At 39.0% G+C, this 13450-nt stretch overlaps 1 protein-coding gene across 2 annotated transcripts in view; it reads right to left on the bottom strand.

Annotated features, from left to right (window-relative positions):
* Positions 1-13450, bottom strand: part of LOC144639299 (uncharacterized) — a 32031-nt gene that overhangs the window by 8652 nt on the left and 9929 nt on the right. The window contains exons 14-16 of one of the 2 annotated variants that reach the window (XM_078498596.1): positions 12571-13007; positions 11597-11756; positions 4557-4743 (exon numbers count right to left, since the gene is read on the bottom strand). The exons of the other annotated variant lie outside the window; for it this stretch is intronic. Coding sequence (XP_078354722.1) covers positions 4739-4743; positions 11597-11756; positions 12571-13007 — 602 coding nt within the window. The 3' untranslated portion in view covers positions 4557-4738. Of the gene's footprint in view, positions 1-4556; positions 4744-11596; positions 11757-12570; positions 13008-13450 lie in introns of those variants that run through there. 2 annotated transcript variants of the gene reach the window in all.

The raw sequence follows: 13450 nt of genomic DNA, 5'->3' as shown, positions 1-13450 counted from the left end.
CTTGTAGGCATTAGAATGACAGTCGAATTCCTGTTTTTGTTCTTCTCCTTGATTTCAAGTTGCCTCGTACAAAAAAGGGTCGATGTTTCGTTGGGCCGTCCTCTTTTTTCCCTTCGTTTACCGTCGTTCGTTCGTTCGTTAGTACTTTTACCTACTTTGCAAACAGCGAGAAGTCAACGAATTCAGGACAGTGTGACCAGCACATTTTTTAAAACTTCTTCAACCGGGCGCGCTTGTTTAAGCTAATCCTTTCATATACACCGAAATTCTGGAAGTTTACGCACTTCAGATCTTAAAATATATCCTTGGGCTGTGGCTTGTTTGGCCTATTTAGACTGTTTACAAGTTGTAGAATTAATTTTTGAATGGCAGCATATCGGAATTACAATTTAACTCAAAATTCAAACATCTCTTACCAATTTTGTCAAATGCGTGCAGATGCAGCTGAAAAGGTATACTTAGCCGTCAGCGAATTAAAGTCGATGTTAAATCTCCAGAGCATGGGCAAACACAGACTGATCTTTCTGTGCAAAATGAACTCTTTATCTACAGACGTTGGTCACTAATTGATAGCACCTATTGGTAGTTTTCTAGGTATTTTGGGGACAATCGGAAAGAATTCATCACCAAAATACAAAAGATCATTATTTTTTTCACATGTAGCGGATTTCACTAATGTGTTTTGACATGGCTTGAAATAGTTTTAATTCACGAGGTCTAGTTTGCCGTAAAAGCTTTTGACACGTTTGGCAATGTTATAAAATAAAAGTTGTCTATAAAAGGAAACTCAGTTATATGTCTGGGACGGTTGTTTGGGAGCTTGTTCTCATCGACAAAAATTCAATATTGAAAAACAAAAAGTTCTTTTATTTTATTATCAAATACAGTGAATATTTTCTATTCCTAGGGAATGGCCTGAAAGGGATGTAATAGTTAAAACGTCTTTTTTTTTTCTCTTGATAGTCTTTAGAAGTAAAAAAGATAGATATACAAATAATTAATCAATTTAGTGTCGTCTGCAGTAACAACTCAAAATCTCAGCGATATTTGTTAAGTTACTTGAGATCGATAGATAACAATTCAATTATGGTGATTTTTTCATTTAAATGTAGTGAATATCACTAACTGTATAAATGGAAGTCTTGCGAATGACACGCTTGAAATAAAAGCTCAAAATCAAATTATAAATTAAAATAAAATTAAATTAAACGAAAGAGTACCTATTTTTCACTGCCCTTGTAAGCATGGTAAGAACTACAATCGAATCCCTGTTCTTTTCTCCTTAACTTAAGCTCTGCTGCCTCGTATGCTGCCTATAATGGCAAAGTTTTAGAAGCCTGTGGTCTTTCAATGTTGTACAAATATTCAGTTTATTTATCACTAACTGTATAAATGGAAGTCTTGCGAATGACACGCTTGAAATAAAAGCTCAAAATCAAATTATAAATTAAAATAAAATTAAATTAAACGAAAGAGTACCTATTTTTCACTGCCCTTGTAAGCATGGTAAGAACTACAATCGAATCCCTGTTCTTTTCTCCTTAACTTAAGCTCTGCTGCCTCGTATGCTGCCTATAATGGCAAAGTTTTAGAAGCCTGTGGTCTTTCAATGTTGTACAAATATTCAGTTTATTTACCTTCACAAGATCGCATCCCAATGAAACAAACACAGTGATGAGCAAAACTTGCAAAGAATTAGTGAACATGTGACCACCGCTTGTGGTCAAATTGATAAGATGGTAAGGACAGGCGATAAATTATTTTTATACTTGGTGGACTCTGAGAATATTGCTTCATTGTCTTTCAATTGATGATAATATAATTTGCCCAAATCGACTTGCATTCAAAATTTAATGCAATACGTTACTTGATCATGACATAAGCAGGGATGGCGCAGTGGTGAGAGCGCTCGCCTCCCACCAATGTGGTCCGGGCTCGATTCCCGGACCCGGCGTCATATGTGGGTTGAGTTTGTTGTTGGTTCTCGTCCTTGCTCCGAGGGTTTTTCTCCGGGTTCTTCAGTTTTACTCCCTCCACAAAAATCAACACTTCTAATTCTAACTAGTCCAATTCGATCGGGAATCCGAGGGCCACAGGTTTGTTAGTCGCAGTCGCAAGACTATTACGTGCTACCCTCGTAAAATAGACACGATTTATTTATTTATTTTATTTACAGGCATAGCATGTTCAATACTGAGGGTCTGCATGGGGGTGCTGAATTCTCAATTGTCAGTTAAAATTTAGGCCACTTTTCAATATTGACAGATCTCAGTTAACTTCCACTTATTATTTACTTTTGCTGTATTGTATCTTAGCAACGTTGTCCTTCTCATTAGCGGAACAGTGTTGAGGAGCATCCATACAGAGGAAAACACTTCCTTTCAGTGTTACACGACTCAGAGGGTCTCAATGGGGTTCACCGTTAGCCGTAAAACGGCCAAAAAATTTAGACGTTAGGCGTAAAATTGTAACCGTTAGCCGTGAAATAATGTTAACCGCAAACAATCGGTCAGTAATTATAAATAAACCAAATTAGTTCACTTCATCGTCCCAAAATAGCCCTGAGACCTAAAATATGTTTTTCAATAATGGAAATTAACTTTTAACTTTATAAAACAATGAAAATTATCTTTTAACTTCTGTTAAGAAATAAATTAACCGTTAGCCGTAAAAAAGCCGAAATTTTAAACGTTAACCGTAAAAGCCACCACCCCATTGAGACCCTCGACTCAAAAATACGACATAGTGGTGCCTGGCAACCGATTTCGCGCAGTAGCTATTGAATGGTTGCTATGGGCATAGTGAATAACTTGAGAAAGTTCTTTGTTTCGTTCGCATGTTTTGGTCTGGACCATGTACGAGACACAATAGCTATTTGCGTTTTGTTTGCTCCTTTGAAATTTGCTGGACATTGCTAAACCCTGACAAAATTTTCGTTCGTTATTCCACGCCGCCAAAACATCTTAGTGGTTTAAAACATCAAACGCAAAACCGCCACTATTTGCATTTCACACGCATGCAGTCATTAATATTTAAATCTTTTTCTGAGAAAAACAAAATTTTTGGGTGAAGAATTTCTTAGCAACGGTTTGATTGACACAGACTTGTACTGTTTCCCGGCACCGCCGTGTCGACTTTCTCCCCCCCCCCCCCCTCCTCCCTGGGAGCATCCGATTATTTCCGTTCACTTTCCAGCCGACTCCAAACTGCTTGTAAGATTTAGCGCATACAGTTCATCACCCATTAAGAGCTCTTAGCCATCTTCCTTAGAACCCTTTTCTCTAAGAAAAAACTTCGAATTCTAACTTTCAATGTTTATTTCATTTTCTTCGAGGTATCTCAAACTTTTTCTCGTGAAAGCCTGGTGGCATCTCTACTCGCGACTACAAACCCTTGTCCCGTTGAAAAGGCGAATGTCAACTTTGAAAAAGGTGAGAAAGGTGCTGATAAAGTGATTACTTCTGCCGCTCGCGTTTGTCAGTCTGGCTCATTTGAATAGGTCGTACCGTTTAGTTCGGTGCTTTTTTTTCTTCGTCGGCAATAAGGTATGGAAACTCGATCGCGTAGTTTTCAGTTTTACCGCTGCTCTTCGCCAAACGATAGAGTTTTAGCTTCATCTTCTTTCAACGCTTTTTTGTTCGCCATGCCGAAAAAAAAATTAAAATTACTTTGACAACAACACGCAAAGCAGCCATATACTTCCGACCACATGACGTGATACACGAAAATGACTCGAAAAACTGCAATGATTTTCACACAATACCAGATAAAAAAAAAGACATCTTTGGCTTCGGTTTGTTTGTTAATTGTCACATTACCCTCTTTAGAATAAAAAAATATCTGATATCCACGTGGAGATGAGTGAATAATTATCAAAAATATTAAGGATCAATTCTGTAAGAACATCATATGGTTTGAAACTTGCATACCGTATTTTCTCGATTAAACGCCCCGGCGTTCTTTTTCAATCTTAGCCTGGTGGACCCGGCGTTTATTTGACCCCTGCAGTTTGTTCGAATCCAGTGTTCAATAACAAGGTTTTTTATTCATTATTTTGACAAAAATGCATCTTAGTTATATGCCTACAGCTTATTATTCGTCAGATAAATAGCTGAGGGGCCTAATGTCAACTCCACCCAGGAGACCCGGCGCTTCATCGAGAAAATACGGTACATAAGAAGATAAAGAGGACTATTAGGCTTTCAACAACCTTGAAGAGTGATCACGTTTCTCAAAGTGGTATTTTGAGATGCGTCTGTAGAGAATTGTGGTAGTTGTATTCACTATTCTAATAAGTCGCAGAAACAAATGAATATTTAATTAATTCGCGGAAAGTTAACTATTCAAAATTGCGCCACGACTTATTAAAAAGGTTTATTCAACAAGACATGTCATTGATTTGGCAACTAAATACAACTGAATACAACTACCATGTATTCGTGTCTTACAAGCGTGTCTCACAAACGGAACTGGACATTGATTTGACTTGTTTCCTTGAGCTTCTGCTTTTAAACTTTATGATCGGATCTCAATACCAAATGAGTATAAACTTTAGATTTCCCCTTTATATATTTTATTGTGTATTTTTCAATGTCAAGTACATATTCCATAGAGAGGCACGCGACGTCAGGTGATCCATGTATAAAAATCTATATAATTAACCCTTCAAACTATGTTATATATTTCTTCCCAGGATGCAACACTCCCATAGGCGTTTTCTGTTTCGATTCAGGCGTCTTTAGTCTGGAAATAAAAACAAACGCTTTGTCAATTAAAACAACTCTCTCTCCTGATTTGTTTATTACCCTTCTTGAGGGAAAATTGCACCTCTCTGAACTTGATATATTCTAAGACAACCCCTAGTCGGGTTTTCCCTTATTTGTGGGGTGCGCCGGCCGCGGAAAAATGCTAAATTCATGAAAATGAAAGTGCATATTAATTAACTATCACTTTGCTCTATTTCGGGTGGAGCTCTTTCCCTGCTAGTGTAATAGAGTAGCTAGGTTGTAAGTTTTCCATTTTTCAGGCGCTCAATAAACACCCAGGTGTATTGTTGTCTGCACTTTAATCAAACTCATTGAAAACAAACTCACCGGCTGTGTTACAGAGAGGTGCATATACTGAATGCAATTAAATTATACAACAAACTAACTATACTACAGTACTTGCACCCTATCACATTAAAAGGTTTGTCGCTGACTCTTCAAATATTGTTTCTAAAACGTTTCGACTAATAATTAAAGGGGCTATGTCATGTAATTTTAGGCAATTTCGACATTGACTAGCTATATAAAGTTACAAAAAAAAGTTGAGATCTCTTTCTTTATTGTCATAGTCTATAAGATTCGAACTTTGGTCGGACACCGTACCTCACCGATTTCGCTGAAATTTGGCATGCAGTCTTGTTTTAGGGTCCTAACTACCAAATGGATATTAAAAAGTTTCAATTCTTTTTATTTTGGAAAATATCGAGAAGGCCGATTTGAAGCGTCCGTGACGGCTCGCCAACATGGCGGATCGAAGGTGTTCTTGTTAGTTCGACACTGAACCTGCCGTCACAGTTTCTCGATCATACTTGGCATAGTTATAAAGAACTATCTTTCTTCTTTCTATATATCAAAATAGATTTGGCAAATGTTGAGTTTGGATGATCAACGGCCAAGAAGTTCGAAGGTATGTTAACGATGTTTTGAACAGTCTCAAATTTACTACAAAATGAAAGGCTTATAACTCCACTGTTATCTCGATTTAGAACAAGCCATTTACCATGAACAAAGCTTGTTCATTGGTGAATTGATTCCATTAATAAAAAAATTGGGAAATGTAACCGTTAAGAATAAAAAATTATGGAACCTCTAGTAAATTGGCCATTTCAGCGCCAATTCAGCGGATCAGCTCATTTAACAGCAAATAATCGGGAGAAACATGAAAGGGTTACAGTCGTTTATAATAAGCAGTTTTCAGGTATTCTTTGCTTATCTTAAACAAATACATGATCTTTGCCAAAGATATGGCGATTTTTGAGCGTACGATCGTTTCTCCAAATTTTTATGTCGGCAACTTTATTTTATTTGTTGTCGAGATTATACGCTGTTGTTATTCAATATTCGTTTCACAAGAACTTCTGTTGCTCGCATTTCCCAAATCACTGTTTAAGAAATTGCCCATTCCGTAACAGGGTCATTCTTACTTTTTCTTTAAAAATTACTAGGAAAGCAAGAATGCCATAGAACGGTTTTATACTAGTGAAAATACCTGTCAGACATAACTTCAACTGTTTGTGTTATCTGGCTGTTTTCACAAATATGCAAATTTAGGAATTCTTAAAGTGCCTATCTTTAACTATTTCACGCTTAAAGATTCCTCTAAATCTTTTCGCCTACCTTTTGGCCAAACGAAGTTTTGTGTCTCCAGGCAGAATGCTCGTTATCAGCAATGAAAGTCGAAGAGATACAGAAGCTCGAGTAAAATTCTAACTGCTGTGAAATGAACATCGTTTGAGCTTGACGTGTATTTATAGATTGCGCTCGAGCTCCGTTAATTAAGTTTATTCATTTGGCGATCAGATAAAAATCAATGAATGATCAGAGTTATTAAAGTCCATTTCTAAGCACGAGAGACACGGAAGTTTGTTTCAGAAGCATTTATGCATAGAAATACCGGTTTATTTTTGAGAGGTAAATCTGCATTTATAATAGCTGGGAGTTTGGGGTGTTTTTTGGTGTAGTTTTTTCTTTTGAGGGGGCTCGGGGGGGGGGGGGGAGGGGGGTGTGGAAGTGGTGCCTTCGTATCCTCTTTTGTTCTTTTACACAGTGGCCTGAATTTGGAACCGTTCGGGGAATGGATTATCAATTACTCTTCGTTATGCCATGTCACCCCTTAATGTGGGAGCGCCGCGCCTCAATTCACGATAAAAAATTTATGGCCGCCCGGTCCATTTATGTAGTTCTCCGCCAGGTCTCTCAATAGGCAGGTTACGAGCCTAGTGGCCCATCCGGCCGGAGCTCATACCGGTTTCCGCAACGTGAAGCGACAACGAGTATTTTTTACTCCACCCGGATGGGATGCTATTCCATCGCAGGGTTACCTCCCTTCCCGAAAAGCTAAAGATTGACTGGTAATCATTTTTTAACCTGGGTAAGGAAAGGGACTCTGGGAGTTGAGAGGCTTTCCAAAGAACTTAACGCATTGTCCCCCAAAAGCTCTATCCAGGACTGTTTGGTCCAGAGTCCAGCGCAGTGACAATTATTAGGCCATCACGCTCCCCAACCGTGAAAGAAAGTGCAAAAATCTGCTTGTATAAGCCCTGGGGTTGTACAGTTTGGTACGAAATGTGGGCTTTTAAATGTGTTAATTAAGTTTATTCATTTGGCGATCAGATAAAAATCAATGAATGATCAGAGTTATTAAAGTCCATTTCTAAGCACGAGAGACACGGAAGTTTGTTTCAGAAGCATTTATGCATAGAAATACGGCCGGTTTATTATTGACTGACGCGGTTAAAAAATACTCGGCTTCTAGCGGTAAATCTGCATTTATAATAGCTGGGAGTTTGGGGGTTTTTTTTGGTGTTGTTGTAGGAAGGCGGGGGGAGGGGGTGGAAGTGGTGCCTCCGAATCCTCTTTAGATCTCTGACACAGTGGTCTGAATGTTGAACAAAAGAGCTCATCTGTTAATAAGCATAATGCGAGCTGATTTTGAAATGAACATGACTTTACGTTTGTGTCATCAGTAATTATCGTGTTCGAAGAAGGCGTGGCTTATTTCTCGCGGCAAGAACAACATAACAGTGAAGCTAACACATTTTCCTCATTGATTTGAAATGAATTTCGAATCAATTCTTTTTAGGGCAAGTTAAAAGATACAAATGTTTTTCGTCCAGATTTTTACAAAAAAAAGCAGGTGAGAACTTGGCTGTTTTTGTTATCTCGGACTTTTTTTTTATTAAAGTCGAACCTCTCGAGCTCCATAAGGACACCTCTCGTGATGCGTCATGACTTACATTACGTATGTCCTTATCGCCGACCTAGCTAGGTGAAGAAAGGGACTACCGTAATTACTCGAATAAGCGCCGCGGCGCTTATTAAATTTTTTACGCCTCCAGTGCGGCGCTTATTCGAGGGCGGCGCTTATTAAAAAGTTTGACGCCACAAAGAATCTAATCCTTTACATTTATTAAAATAGGGTCCCCTGATTGCCAAAAGTCGTCTCTTGCTGAAGATTGTACTGAAGAATGTTCAATAGAAAAACTGAGCGGTAAAACAAGCACTTTGAACTGCAGAACGTCGCTTTGGATGGAAAGAAATGGAAGAAGAATTCTTAGTTCCGTTTCTAGTTAAACAGATTTCCTTGAATAAGCGCCGCATCGGGACTGCGGCGCCGGGGGCGGCGCTTATTCGAGGGCGGCGCTTATTCGGGGGCAGCGCTTATTCGAGTAGATACGGTATGATAGTACAGAGGCTTTCCGAAGAACTCAACGCAATATCCCCACAAAGCTCGAACCGGGATTTAAAAATCTCAAAAAAGTGTTAATATGAATTGTAAATCCACTCATAGCGGTCTGCCCTTACTAAAACCTGGAGAGAGAAAAGACAGTGGGCAGATAAATGAAAGCTGTTCGAGAGTACGCTGTTGAGCAGATTCTGTGAAATTCCCCTTTTTATCCTTTTCTCTCATAAGCCCTCCCAATTCAAGGCCCATATATTTCTTCCAAGTCAACTGTCAAAGTTTAAGGCCACTTTTTTCCTACCAGGTTACCGTCTTGAGAGTTTTAAATTTTATTAAATCTTGGTGACACTGTCCCTTTAATTTATTAATGTAATTCAAATCAGTTTATAAAAACGTTTTTCAGAAAACAAGAAGTTTTTTCAATTTCGCTTTCAGCCACCGCACCCCAACCACGGATATAAGACCTACCACATTTAAAAGCCCACATTTCGTACCAAACTGTACAACCCCAGGGCTTATACAAGCAGATTTTTGCACTTTCTTACACGGTTGGGGAGCGTGATGGCCTAACAATGGTCACTGCGCTGGACTCTGGACCAAACAGTCCTGGATAGAGCTTTTGGGGGACAATGCGTTAAGTTCTTTGGAAAGCCTCTCAACTCCCAGAGTCCCTTTCCTTACCCAGGTTAAAAAATGATTACCAGTCAATCTTTAGCTTTTCGGGAAGGGAGGTAACCCTGCGATGGAATAGCATCCCATCCGGGTGGAGTAAAAAATACTCGTTGTCGCTTCACGTTGCGGAAACCGGTATGAGCTCCGGCCGGATGGGCCACTAGGCTCGTAACCTGCCTATTGAGAGACCTGGCGGAGAACTACATAAATGGACCGGGCGGCCATAAATTTTTTATCGTGAATTGAGGCGCGGCGCTCCCACATTAAGGGGTGACATGGCATAACGAAGAGTAATTGATAATCCATTCCCCGAACGGTTCCAAATTCAGGCCACTGTGTAAAAGAACAAAAGAGGATACGAAGGCACCACTTCCACACCCCCTCCCCCCCCCCCCCGAGCCCCCTCAAAAGAAAAAACTACACCAAAAAACACCCCAAACTCCCAGCTATTATAAATGCAGATTTACCTCTCAAAAAAAAACCGGTATTTCTATGCATAAATGCTTCTGAAACAAACTTCCGTGTCTCTCGTGCTTAGAAATGGACTTTAATAACTCTGATCATTCATTGATTTTTATCTGATCGCCAAATGAATAAACTTAATTAACGGAGCTCGAGCGCAATCTATAAATACACGTCAAGCTCAAACGATGTTCATTTCACAGCAGTTAGAATTTTACTCGAGCTTCTGTATCTCTTCGACTTTCATTGCTGATAACGAGCATTCTGCCTGGAGACACAAAACTTCGTTTGGCCAAAAGGTAGGCGAAAAGATTTAGAGGAATCTTTAAGCGTGAAATAGTTAAAGATAGGCACTTTAAGAATTCCTAAATTTGCATATTTGTGAAAACAGCCAGATAACACAAACAGTTGAAGTTATGTCTGACAGGTATTTTCACTAGTATAAAACCGTTCTATGGCATTCTTGCTTTCCTAGTAATTTTTAAAGAAAAAGTAAGAATGACCCTGTTACGGAATGGGCAATTTCTTAAACAGTGATTTGGGAAATGCGAGCAACAGAAGTTCTTGTGAAACGAATACTTGAATAACAACAGCGTATAATCTCGACAACAAATAAAATAAAGTTGCCGACATAAAAATTTGGAGAAACGATCGTACGCTCAAAAATCGCCATATCTTTGGCAAAGATCATGTATTTGTTTAAGATAAGCAAAGAATACCTGAAAACTGCTTATTATAAACGACTGTAACCCTTTCATGTTTCTCCCGATTATTTGCTGTTAAAGGAGCAATCTATAAATACACGTCAAGCTCAAACGATGTTCATTTCACAGCAGTTAGAATTTTACTCGAGCTTCTGTATCTCTTCGACTTTCATTGCTGATAACGAGCATTCTGCTTGGAGACACAAAACTTCGTTTGTCCTAAAGGTAGGCGAAAAGATTTAGAGGAATCTTTAAGCGTGAAATAGTTAAAGATAGGCACTTTAAGAATTCCTAAATTTGCATATTTGTGAAAACAGCCAGATAACACAAACAGTTGAATTTTTGTCTGACAGGTATTTTTACTAGTATAAAACCGTTCTATGACATTCTTGCTTTCCTAGTAATTTTTAAAGAAAAAGTAAGAATGACCCTGTTACGGAATGGGCAATTTCTTAAACAGTGATTTGGGAAATGCGAGAAACAGAAGTTCTTGTGAAACGAATATTGAATAACAACAGCGTATAATCTCGACAACAAATAAAATAAAGTTGCCGACATAAAAATTTGGAGAAACGATCGTACGCTCAAAAATCGCCATATCTTTGGCAAAGATCATGTATTTGTTTCAGATAAGCAAAGAATACATGGAAACTGCTTATATTATAAACGACTGTAACCCTTTCATGTTTCTCCCGATTATTTGCTGTTAAATGAGCTGATCCGCTGAATTGGCGCTGAAATGGCCAATTTACTAGAGGTTCCATAATTTTTTATTCTTAACGGTTACATTTCCCCAATTTTTTTATTAATGGAATCAATTCACCAATGAACAAGCTTTGTTCATGGTAAATGGCTTGTTCTAAATCGAGATAACAGTGGAGTTATAAGCCTTTCATTTTGTAGTAAATTTGAGACTGTTCAAAACATCGTTAACATACCTTCGAACTTCTTGGCCGTTGATCATCCAAACTCAACATTTGCCAAATCTATTTTGATATATAGAAAGAAGAAAGATAGTTCTTTATAACTATGCCAAGTATGATCGAGAAACTGTGACGGCAGGTTCAGTGTCGAACTAACAAGAACACCTTCGATCCGCCATGTTGGCGGGCCGTCACGGACGCTTCAAATCGGCCTTCTCGATATTTTCCAAAATAAAAAGAATTGAAACTTTTTAATATCCATTTGGTAGTTAGGACCCTAAAACAAGACTGCATGCCAAATTTCAGCGAAATCGGTGAGGTACGGTGTCCGCGAACTTTAAAAAAAGCTCGAAAATTATGGAGTATTACACTTGATACTGAACATACCAGAACAGGCAGTTGATTTGATTTTGCCCATCATGACTTCCAGTTGGCTGAAGTCTGCCACCTGAACTACTCGGGTGGGATCTCCTCCTGCGATCAAAAGGAGGGTGTCCTGGTCTACACCATTACCAATCCCCACTGCTACTGTATTAACGTGCTTTGCCTGTTAAAAGAACAAAGCGCAGCGTGCAATGTCATACACTAACATTTCCAAGTCATGTTAGCAATAACAGAAAAACCTCCTGTCAAATCGGTGTTCTTTAGAGATTAAATTTGCTCATTACCTTATACTGTCAAACTGTTTGGCATTTTTGCCGATATTCTGATGACAAAAGCGAGAACGAATTTAAGAACGTGCACTACGCACTTTTTATTGTGGCAATAAATCGACCTACAAGGAACTCTTGCAGAAAGCAAAACAACCAACACTACATACGCGGCGATTGCAAGCTATCGCAACTATTCTGTACAAAGTTAAAAAAATCTAGCGCCATCCTGTATTGCAATGTTATTGGCGCGCTAAGCAAAGCCATAAATGTTTGAAATAAATAATATATAAATAATATATGTTTATAGTGGTCATGCATTTAGCTTTATATCTCAACGAGATAGCTAGTTTACAGGCATGCCATGAACTGTTAATATATTTGGATTCTCTAGTTTATTACCTTTCTAGAGATATAAAGTTAACAGTGGTTTCACCGAAAATGTCGCGCGTACAAAACATTTTTGTAAAGGCTATTATTAACTTTAAGCACGATCCCTTTAATTCCTGGCAGGCATGGTGACCAAATGGTAAGTGCACTGGACTCTGGATCGAGCCCGTGTCGATGCAATGTGTTCCGTTCTTGGGCAAGACATTGTACTCTCACAGTGCCTCTCTTTACCCAGGTGTCGCTTCATTCTACGGAAACCGGGATAAGCTCCGGACTGTTAGGCCACTAGGCTCGTACGCAGACTTAACCTTTTTTATCTACCTTCAATTCTTTGGATATTCCTTCAGCAAAAGTTTTAAAATCAAACTTTTTGTTGGGATGAGTTGGTTTTCCATCAGTGAGCACGATCATGACATTTGGTTTGTCTGGTCTGTCACCTCCTGCGTCAGCAAACAGCTCGTCCCTCGCCATTTTCAGAGCCAGATCGGTGCGAGTTTGAGGCTCTAACTGAATTGGTTCGCTGGCAATTTTCTCCAGCAGCGCATCCATGTCATGGTATTGTGAATCAGCAAATTTAAACACCAAGTTGGCTTTATTGTGAAATGTGATGAAGCCGAAATGATCTGCATCAGGAGCAGGGTGGAACTTCTTAACCAGGTCACCCAAGAATTTCATAACTGTTCTCAGGTTGTTTATCTTAACGCTCTTTGATTTGTCGAGGATGATTCCAATGTCAAGCCCTGCTGTGCAAAGAGGGGCTGTAGAGAATCAAAAGTGGAGGAATCAAACATTTTTGATCCCTTACAACTTTGTATGCACTATTTACTTTTGTGTTCTTTAAAATTTGTGTTTAACTTTTGTTTTTCATCTCGGTGGCGAGGAGAAGTAATTCATTGGGCAGTATTGCGTTTAAGACACCAGTCTGGAATGCCTCCTCGATTTCCACCAAAACCAAGTTGCGCATCTTCACTACAAATGTAAAAACTACGCTTCTCTATGGCTCAGAGACCTGGAAAGTGACACGAGCTCTATCAAGTAAGCTTTGTCAACAAGTGCCTCAGAAAGATCCTCAAGATTCACTGGCCAGAAAAGAGTAGTAACAAGGAACTTTGGAGCAGGACAGGACAAGAGCACATACCAACTGAGATAGCAACTGAGACGCCCTTTGCTCCACCAGAAGCCTAAAGGAATAAGTCAGGTC

The sequence above is a fragment of the Oculina patagonica genome, chromosome 14 (genome assembly GCF_052425735.1).
Source record: "Oculina patagonica isolate OP01 chromosome 14, crgOcupat, whole genome shotgun sequence".
Lineage (NCBI taxonomy): Eukaryota > Metazoa > Cnidaria > Anthozoa > Scleractinia > Oculinidae > Oculina > Oculina patagonica.
Note: the sequence above shows the minus strand (reverse complement) of the source record. Positions and strands in the feature narration are given on the sequence as shown.